Source organism: Staurois parvus, unplaced genomic scaffold (assembly GCF_062004578.1).
Source record: "Staurois parvus isolate SC_StPar_1 unplaced genomic scaffold, SC_StPar_1.0 ptg000412l, whole genome shotgun sequence".
NCBI classification, from domain to species: Eukaryota; Metazoa; Chordata; class Amphibia; order Anura; family Ranidae; genus Staurois; species Staurois parvus.
The window spans coordinates 2225073-2243664 of NW_028318208.1; the positions used below are offsets into that span (position 1 = coordinate 2225073).

Sequence of the window (18592 nt, forward strand, 5' to 3'; positions counted from 1 at the left end):
TACATAATGAGATGACTGGATTTCCTCACTTAGAACAAAAAACGATCATGGTGTGCTCGTAAGTATTATGGACTGATCCAAGGGCACCCTAAGGCTAGTTTCCCATCTGTGCGGGTGGTGCTGCTGCGGATCCGCACAAAAATTTGTGCAGCTGCACCACTCGCACAGAGAAAAGCGGACCCGCGGGTGGATGCCATTAGTTCTGACACGCCGCCCGCACTGGAAAATGCAACCATACTGGGGACCGAGCTTCCCGTGCGGGCTGTGCTTTCAGAAGTGGTGCAGGGACTTCTTCCCTGCGTGTCACGGGCACGGGAGTCCATTCAAATGAATGGGCTCTCGTGCCCACACAAAACACGGCCCACACGGCCGCATATATGTGAACCGGGGGTAAAACTCAAGATATGAGGCAACTGTACCATTCCTTCTTTATCCAACTATACACATCCACAATCTCAGAAAATTAGAATATTGTGAAAAGGTGCAATACTCTAGGCGCAAAGTGTCCCACTCTAATCAGCGTACATAAACTACATGTGTATATATATATATATACACACACACACACACATACAAATATGTACATATGCACACGCTATATATACACACATATATATATATATATATATATATATATATACGGGCAGCACAGTGGCTAAATGGTTAACGCTTCCACCTGGCAGTACTAGGGTCGTTGGTTCGAATCCCAACCACTGCACCACCTGCCTGGAGTTTGCATGTTCTCCCTGTGCCTGCGTGGGTTTCCTACGGGTACTCTGGTTTCCTCCCACACGCCAAAGACATGCTGGTTGGTTAATTGGATCCTGTCTAAATTGTCCCTAGTATGTGTATGTATGAATGTGAGTTAGGGACCTTAGATTGTACACCCCTTGAGGGTTAGGGACTGATGTGAATGTACAATATATATGTAAAGTGCTGTGTACATTGACGGCGCTATATAAGTACCTGAAATATATATACACACACCCGTACATTTTATATATATATATATATATACACACACACACTTTATACATATATGTAGAGTGTATGTCAGTAATGAAGACATATGACAGTAGTCAGGTGTTGAAATCATATTAAAAAAAAAAAAATTGAGTGTCATGCAGCGTAAGCACGCCTACGTACGTATGTAGCAGGGCAGTGTTGGTAGTAAGTTGCATGGCACAGAGCCGGGCCGCACTCACCTGCACTCTCTCTCCCCCTCTCTGCTGTCACTGGCACGCGCCCACTCAACCCAACTTCAACCCTCGGCTTCTGGGCCTGCAGGTACCGCCCCCTTCACCCCCACGGCGCCCCGCCCCACCGCCGCGGTCACCTGCCCCAACCCGGAAGCGGCCGTGAAGGCTGCTGGGAGTTGTAGTGAGGTGACAGGTTGGGCCATGTGAGGGGACGCTGGGGAGGGATGAGCTCTACCAGGGTGACCAGGAGCGGGAGGAGAGTGCTGGAGTGCAGCAGGAGGAGGAGAGGAGGCGGCCCCGAGCAGCATGGAGGTAATATAGAGGATGGAGGACTGAGGGGAGGGTTTAGTGACTGAAGAGGACCTGTCACCACCATAGAGGAAAGATCACCCTATCAGTTCACTTTGGAGGGGTCACTGTGGTCGGTGAATGGAGGAGGAGGGGGTCGGTGCATGGAGGAGGAGGGGGTCAGTGTGGTCGGTGCATGGAGGAGGAGGGGATCACTGTGGTCGGTGAATGGAGGAGGAGGGGGTCACTGTGGTCAATGAATGGAGGAGGAGGGGGTCGGTGAATGGATGGGGACGGGTCACTGTGATCGGTGAATGGATGGGGAGGGGTCACTGTGATCGGTGAATAGATGGGGAGGGGTCACTGTAGTCGATGAATGGATGGGGAGGGGTCACTGTAGTCGATGAATGGATGGGGAGGAGTCACTGTAGTCGGTGAATGGATGGGGAGGAGTCACTGTAGTCGGTGAATGGATGGGGAGGAGTCACTGTAGTCGGTGAATGGATGGGGAGAGGTCACTGTAGTCGGTGAATGGATGGGAAGAGGTCACTGTAGTCGGTGAATGGATGGGGAGAGGTCACTGTAGTCGGTGAATGGATGGGGAGAGGTCACTGTAGTCGGTGAATGGATGGGGAGGGGGTTACTGTAGTTGGTGAATGGATGGGAAGGGGTCACTGTGGTTAGTGAATGGATGGCAGAAACACTGTGGTCGGTGAATGGATGGAGATGGGTAATTGTGGTCAGTGAATGGCTGGGGAGGGGTAATTGTGGTCAGTGAATGGCTGGGGAGGGGTCACTGCAGTTGAATGGATGGGGGAAGTTAGTGCAGTCAGTGAATGAATGGGATGTGTCACTGCCACCAGTTCAGTAGAAATCTCTTATTATCATCTTATTTTACACCCAGTGATGTCATCACTGGGTCTCTGTGCTTCCCTATACAATGGTGGGAGGGGCTGGCAGGGTGCTGTATATAGCTTTATAAAAAAAAAACCCCATTGCAGGTCCCTGCCTCAATATTGCTCACAAGAGCCCTCTGGACACTAAACAGTTCTACAAATATAAAAATGTCTCCCTAGGTGGGTGTCAGTCTGGAGTAGTCGGCGTTCCAACTGTATTTGCAGGCAGATGGCTCCCAGGATGCACCCACATGTGATGCTCAGCCTCCATGACTGAGCTGAAATCCAATGAGTGGAAGGGGCGGGCCAGGGACAGTCAGGCTGGGGAAAGAGCTAGATGATGCTGGATGTCCTCCAGCCAGGAAATGAGGCGGAGCTCTGTCTGACTTGTTGCAGCTTCTAATGCACATTGTGAGAGGCTCAGAGTGTGCAGTGACATCAGAGGAAGCCATCTCAGTCCAGGAGAGGAGCCGCTACAACTCTGCAGGACTAGAGGGAAGACCGGAGTTCAGATTTTATTAGCACCAATGACATCATTTGAGGGATGAAAATACACTGAATATCATTTTTTTAACTGATAGTTATTGTATTTTACCCGCCTTTATATTTGGGGTAACTTTTTATATTAATGGGGGTTAGAAGTAACAATAACGTCTCCTACCTTGGTAAATGCTGGTGGATGCGGCACTTCTTTGGGATCTCATGCACTGCGCTCAGATAGTGTGTGACTCGATGAAGTAGAACTGACCGCAAAACCTTTTTTTTTTTTGCCCTGTTTCCTATTGGTGGAGATTTCCCTTTACTTCCTGTCCCATAGCCAAAACAGGAAGTGAGAGGAAATCCCAGAAAAATCAGGGAGTCATAGAACAAGTGTTCCCATTGGAAGATTTCCCCTCTATTCCTGTTCTGGTGATAACCCAAAATTTGGGATTTCCCGGACCCTGCATTCACTATATCTGATCTCCCCAGACCCCGCATTCACTATATCCGGTCTCCCCGGACCCTGCATTCACTATATCTGATCTCCACGGACCCTGCATTCACTATATCTGGTCTCCCCGGTCCCTGCATTCACTATATCTGATCTCCCCGGACCCTGCATTCACTATATCTGGTCTCCCCGGACCCTGCATTCAGTATATCTGGTCTCCCCAGACCCTGCATTCACTATACCTGGTCTCCCTGAATCCTGCATTCACTATATCCGCTCTCCCCGGACCCTGCATTCACTATATCCGGTCTTCCTGGACCCTGCATTCACTATATCCGATTTCCCTGGACCCCGCATTCACTATATCTGATCTCCCCGGACCCTGCATTCACTATACCTGGTCTCCCTGAATCCTGCATTCACTATATCTGGTCTCCCCGGACCCTGCATTCACTATATCTGGTCTCACAGGACCCTGCATTCACTATATCCGGTCTCCCCAGACTCTGCATTCACTATATCTGATCTCCCCGGACCCTGCATTCACTATATCTGGTCTTCCCGGACCCTGCATTCACTATATCTGGTCTTCCTAGACCCTGCATTCACTATATCTGGTCTCCCCGGACCCTGCATTCACTATATCTGGTCTCCCCGGACCCTGCATTCACTATATCTGGTCTCCCCGGACCCTGCATTCACTATATCTGGTCTCCCAGGACCCTGCATTCACTATATCTGGTCTCCCCGGACCCTGCATTCACTATATCTGGTCTCCCCGGACCCTGCATTCACTATATCTGGTCTCCCCGGACCCTGCATTCACTATATCCGCTCTCCCCAGACCCCGCATTCACTATATCTGGTCTCCCCGGACCCTGCATTCACTATATCCGCTCTCCCCAGACCCCGCATTCACCATATCTGGTCTCCCCTGGACCCTGCATTCACTATATCCGATTTCCCCGGACCCAGCATTCACTATATCTGGCCTCCCCGAACCCCGCATTCACTATATCTGGTCTCCCCGGACCCCGCATTCACTATATCTGGTCTCCCCGGACCCCGCATTCACTATATCCAGTCTCCCCGGACCCTGCATTCACTATATCCGGTCCCTGACCCTCAGTCTGGACAGCACTGATTGGCCCTGTGCTGATCACATGTACCTTCCCTCCAAAAAAAACCCCTAGCCATACACACTAAACTGAGCATGTGCAGAGTGCCTCCTAGAGCTCTGTACTATAAGCAGATGGATTGGGGACAGTAGAGGAAGGGGAGGATCAGAGAAGACAGGATCAAATGGCCTTTTTACACAATGTAGAGGATTAACCCCTTAGGTTCCACACTGAGTATAACAAGCATGCTTTACTGCATATACAGACTGATTGTACTGTTGTGGGTTTAGTAACACTTTAACCCTTACACAGTCCATCCAAAGGTAGAAAAAAAACTCAAGTTGGGGTTCAGCTTCAGAAACACCCATCTAGGTGAGCCATAGAGATTCCATTTTTTTTGTATTTTTCAGGTAAGGCCGATACACCCCCCTCTGGAGGAGGGAAAGGGGTGAAGAAGAGGGTGCAGGTGACATATGATGACTCAGCGGAGGACATGGAGAAGAAGGTGAAGTGGGAGCCGGCAAACTGGCAGAAACATCTGGAGAACATCCGGCAGATGAGGAGCAGACGGGACGCCCCGGTGGATCAGATGGGGGCTGAGAAGTGCTTTGATCAGAACGCTGCACCAGAGGTATGGTCTGTAGAAGAGGGCAACCAACCGCAGTCACGTGGAAAAATGAAAGCTGAAGGTTTAACTGCAACCCGGGCCCCTGCATTCACTATATAAACCCGGGCCCCTGCATTCACTATATAAACCCGGGCCCCTGCATTCACTATATAAACCCGGGCCCCTGCATTCACTATATAAACCCGGGCCCTTGCATTCACTATATAAACCCGGGCCCCTGCATTCACTATATAAACCCAGGACCCTGCATTCACTATATAAACCCGGGCCCCTGCATTCACTATATAAACCCGGGCCCCTGCATTCACTATATAAACCCGGGCCCCTGCATTCACTATATAAACCCGGGCCCCTGCATTCACTATATAAACCCGGGCCCCTGCATTCACTATATAAACCCGGGCCCCTGCATTCACTATATAAACCCGGGCCCCTGCATTCACTATATAAACCCGGGCCCCTGCATTCACTATATAAACCCGGGCCCCTGCATTCACTATATAAACCCGGCCCCCTGCATTCACTATATAAACCCGGCCCCCTGCATTCACTATATAAACCCGGGCCCCTGCATTCACTATATAAACCCGGCCCCCTGCATTCACTATATAAACCCGGGCCCCTGCATTCACTATATAAACCCGGGCCCCTGCATTCACTATATAAACCCGGGCCCCTGCATTCACTATATAAACCCGGGCCCCTGCATTCACTATATAAACCCGGCCCCCTGCATTCACTATATAAACCCGGCCCCCTGCATTCACTATATAAACCCGGGCCCCTGCATTCACTATATAAACCCGGCCCCCTGCATTCACTATATAAACCCGGGCCCCTGCATTCACTATATAAACCCGGGCCCCTGCATTCACTATATAAACCCGGGCCCCTGCATTCACTATATAAACCCGGGCCCCTGCATTCACTATATAAACCCGGGCCCCTGCATTCACTATATAAACCCGGGCCCCTGCATTCACTATATAAACCCGGGTCCCTGCATTCACTATATAAACCCGGGCCCCTGCATTCACTATATAAACCCGGGACCCTGCATTCACTATATAAACCCGGGCCCCTGCATTCACTATATAAACCTGGGACCCTGCATTCACTATATAAACCCGGGACCCTGCATTCACTATTTAAACTCGGGACCCTGCATTCACTATATCCACTCTCCCCGGACCCTGCATTCACTATATCCACTCTCCCCGGACCCTGCATTCACTATATCTGCTCTCCCCGGACCCTGCATTCACTATATCTGGTCTCTCCGGACCCTGCATTCACTATATCCACTTTCCCCGGACCCTGCATTCACTATATCCGGTCTCCCCGGACCCTGCATTCACTGTATCTGGTCTCCCCGGACCCTGCATTCACTATATCCGGTCTCCCCGGACCCTGCATTCACTATATCCGGTCTCCCCGGACCCTGCATTCACTATATCCGCTCTTCCCAGACCCTGCATTCACTATATCTGGTCTCCCAGGACCCTGCATTCACTATATCTGGTCTCCCCGGACCCTGCATTCACTATATCCGGTCTCCCGGACCCTGCATTCACTATATCCGCTCTCCCCGGACCCTACATTCACTATATCTGGTCTCCCCGGACCTTGCATTCACTGTATCTGGTCTCCCCGGACCTTGCATTCACTGTATCTGGTCTCCCTGGACCCTGCATTCACTATATCTGGTCTCCCCGGACCCTGCATTCACTATATCTGGTCTCCCCGGACCCTGCATTCACTATATCTGGTCTCCCCGGACTCTGCATTCACTATATCTGGTCTCCCCGGACTCTGCATTCACTATATCTGGTCTCCCACAGTACACACAACATGGAAATGCAATTATTTTAGTAAATATAAACTGCTAAATACCTTTTCTCATCAGCCGTATATAACAGTCTGGAGAAGTGGAGAAGGACCCCAAACAGCAGGATACCATGTCCCTTTAAATGTGCCAGAGTGTGGATGGGACGGTATCCTGCTGTTCGGGGTCCTTCTCCACTCAAACGATAAACTCCCCTTCCACGGTGGTCATTATAGAGCAGCGGTTCTCAACCTGGGGGTCGCGACCCCTTTGGGGGTCGAACGACCATTTCCCAGGGGTCGCCTAAGACCATCGGAAAACACATATTTCCGATGGTCTTAGGAACCGAGACACCGCTGCAGTCTCCGGCGATGTGTGGGCGGGATGATACGCTGCTGTCACCCGGCCACACCTCTGGGATCGCTCAGCAGCTCCGCCTCCTCGCCGCTGATTGGCCACCGGAACTGTAGCTCAGGAGAGGCACACAGGCGGCCAATCACCGGCGAGGAGGTGGAGCTTGGAGAGGAGGAGCCAAGCGGCAGCGCGCGTACATCAAAGAAGACCGAGGGAGCGAGTGAAGAGGAGAGGCCAGAGAAGGAAGACAGCTGACAGGTAAGTGAGAGAGCGAGCCCAGGCTGGAACAGGGGTCAGCAAGGTAAGTATCATTGGTGTCAGTGGGAGGAATAGTGCCCCATCATTTGTGTCACGAATACCAACGATGGGGCACTATTCCTCCCCCCACTGACACCAACGATGGGGTACTATTCCTCCCCCCACTGACACCAACGATGGGGCAGTATTCCTCCCCCCACTGACACCAACGATGGGGCAGTATTCCTCCCCCCACTGACACCAACGATGGGGCAGTATTCCTCCCCCCACTGACACCAACGATGGGGCAGTATTCCTCCCCCCACTGACACCAACGATGGGGCAGTATTCCTCCCCCCACTGACACCAACGATGGGGCAGTATTCCTCCCCCCACTGACACCAACGATGGGGCAGTATTCCTCCCCCCACTGACACCAACGATGGGGCAGTATTCCTCCCCCCACTGACACCAACGATGGGGCAGTATTCCTCCCCCCACTGACACCAACGATGGGGCAGTATTCCTCCCCCCACTGACACCAACGATGGGGCAGTATTCCTCCCCCCACTGACACCAACGATGGGGCAGTATTCCTCCCCCCACTGACACCAACGATGGGGCAGTATTCCTCCCCCCACTGACACCAACGATGGGGCACTATTCCTCCCACTGACACCAGTGATGTGGCACTATTCCTCCCACTGACACCAGTGATGGGGCACTACTCCTCCCACTGACACCAGTGATGGGGCACTACTCCCCCCACTGACACCAGTGATGCGGCACTACTCCCCCCACTGACACCAGTGATGCGGCACTACTCCCCCCACTGACACCAATGATGGGGCACTACTCCCCCCACTGACACCAATGATGGGGCACTACTCCCCCCACTGACACCAATGATGGGGCACTACTCCCCCCACTGACACCAATGATGGGGCACTACTCCCCCCACTGACACCAATGATGGGGCACTACTCCCCCCACTGACACCAATGATGGGGCACTACTCCCCCCACTGACACCAATGATGGGGCACTACTCCCCCCACTGACACCAATGATGGGGCACTACTCCCCCCACTGACACCAATGATGGGGCACTACTCCCCCCACTGACACCAATGATGGGGCACTACTCCCCCCACTGACACCAATGATGGGGCACTACTCCCCCCACTGACACCAATGATGGGGCACTACTCCCCCCACTGACACCAATGATGGGGCACTACTCCCCCCACTGACACCAATGATGGGGCACTACTCCCCCCACTGACACCAATGATGGGGCACTACTCCCCCCACTGACACCAATGATGGGGCACTACTCCTCCCACTGACACCAACGATGGGGCACTACTCCTCCCACTGACACCAACGATGGGGCACTACTCCTCCCACTGACACCAACGATGGGGCACTACTCCTCCCACTGACACCAACGATGGGGCACTACTCCTCCCACTGACACCAACGATGGGGCACTACTCCTCCCACTGACACCAACGATGGGGCACTACTCCTCCCACTGACACCAACGATGGGGCACTACTCCTCCCACTGACACCAACGATGGGGCACTACTCCTCCCACTGACACCAACGATGGGGCACTACTCCTCCCACTGACACCAACGATGGGGCACTACTCCTCCCACTGACACCAACGATGGGGCACTATTCCTCCCACTGACACCAACGATGGGGCACTATTCCTCCCACTGACACCAACGATGGGGCACTATTCCTCCCACTGACACCAACGATGGGGCACTATTCCTCCCACTGACATCAGTGATGGGGCACTACTCCTCCCACTGCAAAATTACAGTTATGAAGTAGCAATGAAAATAATTTTATGGTTGGGGGTCACCACAACATGAGGAACTGTATTAAGGGGTCGCGGCATTAGAAAGGTTGAGAACCACTGTTATAGAGGAATGGACAAATCATAGTGTATTACCCTTTAAAAACCATTTTTTATTTATAAAAGTAATACACTCACATACACTCTATGTTAAAACCGCTTTGTGCACAAAATGTGTCCTCCAGATCTTTTTCCTGAGTGAAAATCCTAAAATTGCCAGCTGGTGTCAGTATGGTACCATCGAGCGTCGTGACGGCAAAGCCCCTCCCCTACGCGTTACGCCACCGGTAATGTGGCTTCGTCAGAGGAGAATGATTCTTCCCCCTGATGAAGCCACGTGACCTGTGGCGTAAGAAGCACGGGATATTATACGTTAAAGCAAAGTTTGCACGTTTTGAAGAAACTCCTAGACTCATGGATTTTTTTTTTTGACTGCTCCAACAATCATATGGACACGGTTGTTGAAAGTCATCATTGGTTCATTCACTTTCTCATTTTATTTGATATGTATATATAACTTCTAGTAATTGGATCCACAGTTGTATATATTTTGTATTTTTATTCACTTATATACTTGGATATGCATTAGACACATTAGTGATTGGATACACCAGGGGCGGACTGACAACTCATGGGGCCCCCGGGCAATAGGGGATCATGGGGCCCCTGTGTCCTTGCCCAAACTCCAAAATGCCTATGAAAAAGGTACCAGGGACACCTCATGGGGCCCCCTACTGACCCCGGGCCCTCGGGCAGTGCCCGAGTTTCCAAATGGTCAGTCCGCCCCTGGGATACACGTATTACTTCATTTGAAGTGAAGCGCGGCACATTGTGGTTTTTGGCTAAAGAAATTGTAAACCCCAAATTTTTTTTTTTTTTCTAGGATTGGAACCACTTCGCTGTCTTTATTCAAACAGGTCAAGACAAGCAGATCTCCCCAAATGGGTGGGGAGGGGGGATAAATAGCCAATAGGGTCATGGGTCAAAACACATTTTTAGTAGAGTGGGGAAGAGTTCGAACTTCTCTCACTTTTCTCATTACCATCCATACCTTTCTGACCTGGTAAGGCCCACGCCATGCCTTGTATGGCGTGTCACAGTGACAGGAAGTGAGGGAAAAATCTTATAACGGGGTCACAGACAGGAATAAAAAGAAATCTGTCAAAATATAGAAAAGTCAAAAACATGACAAGAGTTGGGCTTGAAGGCGGCCCTCTAGCCTTCCCGTCTGTCATGGACAGTTGTACCTGTGCTCTGATTCAACTGCACACTGTTAGCTCCTGATAGTGTACATTAGAAGCTACAATCCGCCTCATTTTCTGGCTGCAGGATGTTGGACATCATCTAGCACCCCCCCCCCAACCTGGCTGTCCTCATGGAGGTTCAGCATAGCATTACCTAAGGTCGTCAGCATGGAACTACAGCCTGCCTAGGCTTGCTGACTCCTCCAGACTGACATCTGCTGTACCAATTAAAACATTTTCATTTTGCTTATAAAAAAGCCAGCCCACTGCTTGCATCAGGGTTGAGGGTTTTTGGAGAGGAGTGCTGAAGCGGAGTGCTGTGATGTTTTCAGGAAGCACAGCACCCTGCTGGCCCCTCCCACCAGCCATGATATGCCTGCATTGCATAGAGAGTCATAGAGCTCTAGTGATGACATCACTTGGTCTATAATGGGGTACGTAACGAAAATGGAAAGGTTTTATATAAAACCTTTCCTATGATACTGCATGACCCCTGACCCTCTGTCTGGACAGTGTTGATTGGCCCTGTGCTAATCACATGCATCCTCCCCCCAAAAAAAAAAAACCTCTCTAGGCATACACACCAAACTGAGCATATGCAGAGTGTCTCCTAGAGCTCTGTACTATCAGCAGATGATTTTGGATACTGTGGAAGAAGGAGAGGATCAGAGAATACAGTATCAAGCAGACTTTTTACACTGTTTTAACCCCTTGACGCCAACCACACGCAAATAAGTGGCCTCACAGAACTGGGCTTTTTTCCGTTGGGCCGCTAATTTGCGTACCTGACTTTGTGCTGGAGTGCGCCGCACGGCATGCTCCTAGCACAACGACTGGGGTGTCACTGAGAGCTCTGGGTCCCGTTCTAAAGATCGTGATGCGGAACTCCCATCCCAGGTCACCCGATCGCTGTGATAGCCTCTGATTGGCTATCACAGTCATCAGTCACTGTGAATCCCGCCCCCCTTGTTTTCTCTCCCTGAATGGAGGAGAAAGATACATTGCATCTCTCTCTGTCCTTTCAGAGAAAAAAAAATGTGTGTAATAAATAAATAAAATAATAAAAAAATAAACAAAAATACGTAGATCAAGGTTTGACCTAGGTCTGTGCCAGGGTTAGTGTTTGGGTCAGGGTCTTTTCTTTTTTTCGGGTCAGGGTTTTGCACACTATTGTTTCTGAGCTGTACTACGGGTACAATCAACAAGTATCATACACACACGTGGTATCTCTGTGATCGTCAGGAGCAGGAGAAATTATTTGGGGTTGTTCCTTGGTGGTAGGTTATGGTAGCAGCAAGAAATATACAGCTACATTTAAAAAGAAAATAGTTTTTTTTTTTACTATTTTGGGCCAGTTTTCCTTTGGTAATAAAAAAAAAAAAAAAATCAGGCGATATAAATTACCATTCACCACCAAATGAAAACCCAATTTGTTCTGAAAAAAAAAACAAATTACAATACACAAAGTAGCTGGGGTGATATGTACGGTTTTGCTAACACATGTCAAAGTTGCAAAATTGTGCTTAGGCGTTAAGATTTGTTTTCCCCTTAGGGACAAAGGGGTTAATTAGTATGTTGATCGGGGGCAAGGGGAGGGGGGACTATGGAACGCAAAATATAACCTGATTAAACTTCACCTTTAATCGGGCAGACTGACCATTTAGAAACTCGGGCACTGCCTGAGGGCCCGGGGTCAGTAGGGGGCCCCATGAGATGCCCCTGGTACCTTTTTCATAGGCTTTTTTGAGTTTGGGCAAGGACACAGGGGCCCCATGATCCCCTATTGCCCGGGGGCCCCATGAGTTGTCAGTCCGCCCCTGCCTTTAATACAGTTGGCTGTATAGCACAGGGCTCACCGTCATATTGTCCACTCCTCTGTAAGGCTCCACGCACACGGGGCGTTTTGATAACGCTGGTAACGTTAGCTGTGTAAAGTTACGTTAACCTCTTGGCGCCGGCCGAGCGCAAATGTGCGGCCTCCCGGCGTCTAGGCCTAGATGCCAAGCGGCCGCACATTTGCGTTCTATTAAAAAAAAAAAACATTTGTCCTGAGAGCGCGCGCCCTGCTTGCTCCCAGCACACGGTACTCACGGAAAAGGTCCCGATCTCCTCTTTCGATTGGGACCTTTACCGATCATATGACCGCCGTGACAGCGAATCACGGCGGTCACATGACCCTAAAACTCCTCCCCACCTCCTGGCTTCTGGAACCCTTAAAGGCCTAGGAAGCACTGGTGCCGAGGGATTACAAATGTGAGGTTTTTTATCTTTTTTTTTTTTTTTTTTTTTTAGCATTTTTGCATTAGTGTTTTGCCGCAACTGCATTTTTTAGCATTTTTTTTCCAAAAAAAAGAAAAATTTTTTTTTTTTTGGTCAAAAAAAGTCAAAAACAGCGGTTTGCAGCGTTTTACCACATTTTGCCGTGTTTTTCAGCGCTACAGCATTTTTACATCTGAAAAACTCTAGAAACCTACTAGTTCTGGTTTTTTTTCCAGCCAAGAAACGTTAAGTACAGCCTATCTGTGTATGGACACATAGGATAACATGCTGGGGATGGACACATAGGATAACATGCTGGGGATGGACACATAGGATAACATGCCGGGGATGGACACATAGGATAACATGCTGGGGATGGACACATAGGATAACATGCTGGGGATGGACACATAGGATAACATGCTGGGGATGGACACATAGGATAACATGCCGGGGATGGACACATATGATAACATGCTGGGGATGGACACATAGGATAACATGCTGGGGATGGACACACAGGATAACATGCTGGGGATGGACACATAGGATAACATGCTGGAGATGGACACATAGGATAACATGCTGGGGATGGACACATAGGATAACACGCTGGAGATGGACACATAGGATAACACGCTGGGGATGGACACATAGGATAACATGCCGGGGATGGACACATACAGTCAGGTCCATAAATATTGGGACATTGACACAATTCTAACATTTTTGGCTCTATACGCCACCACAATGGATTTGAAATGAAGCGAACAAAATGTGCTTTAACTGCAGACTGTCAGCTTTAATTTGAGGGTATTTACATCCAAATCAGGTGAACGGTGTAGGAATTACAACAGTTTGCATATGTGCCTCCCACTTGTTAAGGGACTAAAAGTAATGGGACAGAATAATAATCATAAATCAAACTTTCACTTTTTAACACTTGGTTGCAAATCCTTTGCAGTCAATTACAGCCTGAAGTCTGGAATGCATAGACATCACCAGACGCTGGGTTTCATCCCTGGTGATGCTCTGCCAGGCCTCTACTGCAACTGTCTTCAGTTGCTGCTTGTTCTTGGGGCATTTTCCCTTCAGTTTTGTCTTCAGCAAGTGAAATGCTCAATCGGATTCAGGTCAGGCGGATTGACTTGGCCATTGCATAACATTCCACTTCTTTCCCTTAAAAAAGCAGATAATATTCCCGAAACACTTCAGAATTCATCCTGCTGCTTTTGTCAGCAGTCACATCATCAATAAATACAAGAGAAGCAGTTCCATTGGCAGCCATACATGCCCACGCCATGACACTACCACCACCATGCTTCACTGATGAGGTGGTATGCTTAGGATCATGAGCAGTTCCTTTCCTTCTCCATACTCTTCTCTTCCCATCACTCTGGTACAAGTTGATGTCGGTCTCATCTGTCCATAGGATGTTGTTCCAGAACTGTGGAGGCTTTTTTAGATGTCGTTTGGCAAACTCTAATCTGGCCTTCCTGTTTTTGAGGCTCACCAATGGTTTCCATCTTGTGGTGAACCCTCTGTATTCACTCTGGTGAAGTCTTCTCTTGATTGTTGACTTTGACACACATACACCTACCTCCTGGAGAGTGTTCTTGATCTGGCCAACTGTTGTGAAGGGAGTTTTCTTCACCAGGGAAAGAATTCTTCGGTCATCCACCACAGTTGTTTTCCGTGGTCTTCCGGGTCTTTTGGTGTTGCTGAGCTCACCGGTGCGTTCCTTCTTTTTAAGAATGTTCCAAACAGTTGTTTTGGCCACGCCTAATGTTTTTGCTATCTCTCTGATGGGTTTGTTTTGTTTTTTCAGCCTAATGATGGCTTGCTTCACTGATAGTGACAGCTCTTTGGATCTCATCTTGAGAGTTGACAGCAACAGATTCCAAATGCAAATGGCACACTTGAAATGAACTCTGGACCTTTTATCTGCTCATTGTAATTGGGATAATGAGGGAATAACACACACTTGGCCATGGAACAGCTGAGAAGCCAATTGTCCCATTACGTTTGGTCCCTTAACAAGTGGGAGGCACATATGCAAACTGTTGTAATTCCTACACCGTTCACCTGATTTGGATGTAAGTACCCTCAAATTAAAGCTGACAGTCTGCTGTTAAAGCACATCTTGTTTCTTTCATTTCAAATCCATTGTGGTGGTGTATAGAGCCAAAATGTTAGAATTGTGTAGATGTCCCAATATTTATGGACCTGACTGTAGGAAAACATGCTGGGGATGGACACATAGGATAACATGCTGGGGATGGACACATAGGATAACATGCTGGGGATGGACACATAGGATAACATGCTGGGGATGGACACATAGGATAACATGCTGGAGATGGACACCTCGGATAACATGCTGGAGATGGACACATAGGATAACATGCTGGAGATGGACACATAGTATAACATGCCAGAGATGGACACATAGGATAACATGCCGGGGATGGACACATAGGATAACATGCCGGAGATGGACACATAGGATAACACGCCGGGGATGGACACATAGGATAACACGCCGGGGATGGACACATAGGATAACACGCCGGGGATGGACACGTAGGATAACACGCCGGGGATGGACACGTAGGATAACACGCCGGCGATGGACACGTAGGATAACACGCCGGGGATGGACACGTAGGATAACACGCCGGGGATGGACACGTAGGATAACACGCCGGCGATGGACACGTAGGATAACACGCCGGGGATGGACACGTAGGATAACACGCCGGGGATGGACACGTAGGATAACATGCCGGGGATGGACACATAAGATAACATGCCGGGGATGGACACATAGGATAACATGCCGGGGATGGACACATAGGATAACATGCCGGGGATGGACACATAGGATAACATGCCGGGGATGGACACATAGGATAACATGCCGGGGATGGACACATAGGATAACATGCCGGGGATGGACACATAGGATAACATGCCGGGGATGGACACATAGGATAACATGCTGGAGATGGACACATAGGATAACATGCCGGGGATGGACACATAGGATAACATGCCGGGGATGGACACATAGGATAACATGCCGGGGATGGACACATAGGATAACATGCCGGGGATGGACACATAGGATAACATGCCGGGGATGGACACATAGGATAACATGCCGGGGATGGACACATAGGATAACATGCTGGGGATGGACACATAGGATAACATGGGGGGGATGTACACATAGGATAACATGCTGGGGATGGACACATAGGATAACATGCCGGAGATGGACACATAGGATAACATGCCGGAGATGGACACATAGGATAACATGCCGGGGATGGACACATAGGATAACATGCCGGGGATGGACAAATAGGATAACATGCCGGGGATGGACACATAGGATAACATGCCGGGGATGGACACATAGGATAACATGCCGGGGATGGACACATAGGATAACATGCTGGGGATGGACACATAGGATAACATGTTGGGGAGTTTACTAGCTGTAGAAAAAACCGTAAAAAGCCGCTGTTATGTTTTGTATGTCCAGAATGTAGTGAGGCGTTTCTTCGAATTCTGACCACATAGGAACATTCTGGGCCAAGATGCTACAGTGCGGAGAACAGCGGTGCTTTATCTGTGTGTTTGAAGATGGCGGAGAGCAGATGTGGAATTTATTGGCCTGTGTGTGTGTTAGCCGTTTGGTTGGAATGCCAGTAAAATGGCGATGTGATCCCGGACATTGTACACAGATGAAACCCATCCAAAGTGCTCTTTTACAGCACATAGCAGCCGGGGATTTTGTTTGCTTGATGCGGTTTTGGCTTTCATCTCTGTTTACGTCTCCTGGATCATATTAGGCATGAGCTGCATTCCTTCTCTGCTCATAAAAGAGATGAATACATAATGTATGGGTTCAGACATTCCACCCAGAAGTAATATTACAGATTTGGATGCACACCTACATCCCCAGACATGGTAACTTCTCGTAGCTTTCACAGATTCCAGCAGGATGTCTCTGTACAGGAGTTCCCAGCTTTTTATACCTGCTGAGTCTGTCTACATCAGGGGTGCTCAACCCTTCGAAGAACGAGGGCTACTTAGAGCGGAGCTCCACCCAAAAGGGGAAGTTCCGCTTTAAGGTCTGCTCCCCATTAAGGATTGGCACCTTTGCGGGGCGGGGTGGGGAGGGGGTACCCGAATTTGACAGGTACCCACTCCCATTTCCTGTCCGATCGCCTAGCCCAGGGGTAGGCAACCTGTGGCTCTCTAGCTGTTGTTCAACTACATTTCCCATGAGGCATTGCAACATTACAAAACTGACAGTTACAGCTATGACTTGCAGAGGCATGATGGAACTTGTAGTCCTGCAACAGCTGGAGAGCCGCAGGTTGCCTACCCCTGGCCTAGGCGATCAGAAACGGATGGTGTCCTCCCTCCCTCCCTCCCCGAAGTCCTGTGGGACACGTGACAGGTCCCAGAAGACTACAGGACCATTCATGAAGCTCAGCGCTACGCGCGCATGCACAGTGGGTACCCGGCTGTGAAGCCGCAAGCTGTCACACCCGGGTGCCCACACTGAAGATGCCGGCCTCCTGGAATCCAGGACGGCCGGTGAAACGGGCTGCGGGGGACACACTGAGGGACAGGTAAGTGGCTGTTTTTTTAAAAGTCAGCAGCTACAGTTTTTGTAGCTGCTGACTTTTCTTCTTTGACAGGTGAGTGGAACTCCGCTTTAAGTGATTTGGTAGCCGGTTGTGGGCCACAATAAAATGAACAGGTTCAGAATTTCACATTTTTTTATTTTAATTCTGAATAGCATTTTAATAAACATTTTCCTGCTGAATGCCAGTGGAAGGGAGAGGAGGGGAAGCCAACTTTCAGCGGTTGCAGGAGGAAAATGAAGATCAATTTCTGTACATGCCACCCCTCTTGTCCAAGAGTAAAACAGAATGTGACAAGGAGGCTGCACGGGCCCCCTGGAGCATGGAGCAGGGTCACCATTGCAACCCCCTGATGCTACACCAGTAGTTTGTGGGGGGGGGGGTAAAAGCATGTCTGAACCATGGGGTTTTACCACCACCCCATACCACACATGTAAACTGCTAGAGACTAGGGAGTGTGGTGCACTTTCTGGAAGCGAACCAAAACTCCTGCATTCAGGATATAATAGAAGTGCCTTTCCCTGGCTTGTAGTCGAGGGTCGCATCAGAGGGCTGTGAGTGCCATATGTGTAGCAGGCGGGTCACAGGTTGAGCACCCCTGATCTACATGTTTAATGTTTTTTAATCACTTTTCGTCCGGCCCATGTAAATAAACTGCTGAATGAGAGCGCTGCCGGAGCGGGTGGACGTTTCTTTTTTTTTTTTTTCCAAAAAGAAAGCCTTTATTAATAAAGAACATAATGGTACAAAAGACATGTACGGGGTACCTGAGCGAAACAGCAGGCACAACCTACAGCGACAGCAATAACTCAAACAAGAAAACCCAGACAATGCAATGATACAAAACACAAGGTTATGCTTGCAACAAACCGGAGCCAATATAGTATAGTATGGGGTGTAATTGCATCATATCTCCTGCGCTCGAGCTTCGCCATGCAGGGCTGTAGCGATAGGGAGGATGGTCATGGCACCTGAACGTAGGATTCTGCCAAAAGCTCGTGTCAATGGGAACAATTACAAAACCGGCTTACGTTGTGGTAGGGGCCGTTGATGGAAGTGGGGAGAGTGAAAGATT

General features: G+C 49.5%; 2 protein-coding genes across 6 annotated transcripts in view; one reads left to right on the forward strand and one right to left on the reverse strand.

Annotated features, from left to right (window-relative positions):
- The window catches only part of TSC2 (TSC complex subunit 2), a 102471-nt gene extending 101165 nt beyond the window's left edge, over positions 1-1306 (reverse strand). For all 5 annotated transcript variants that reach the window (XM_089686817.1, XM_089686816.1, XM_089686814.1 and 2 more), the window contains exon 1: positions 1206-1306. The gene's annotated coding sequence lies outside the window, so the exon portion shown is untranslated. The remainder of the gene's footprint in view (positions 1-1205) is intronic.
- A 68-nt stretch (positions 1307-1374) lies between these two features.
- The window catches only part of NTHL1 (nth like DNA glycosylase 1), a 32212-nt gene continuing 14994 nt past the window's right edge, over positions 1375-18592 (forward strand). The window contains exons 1-2 of the mRNA XM_089686820.1: positions 1375-1511; positions 4843-5063. Coding sequence (XP_089542946.1) covers positions 1424-1511; positions 4843-5063 — 309 coding nt within the window. The 5' untranslated portion in view covers positions 1375-1423. The remainder of the gene's footprint in view (positions 1512-4842; positions 5064-18592) is intronic.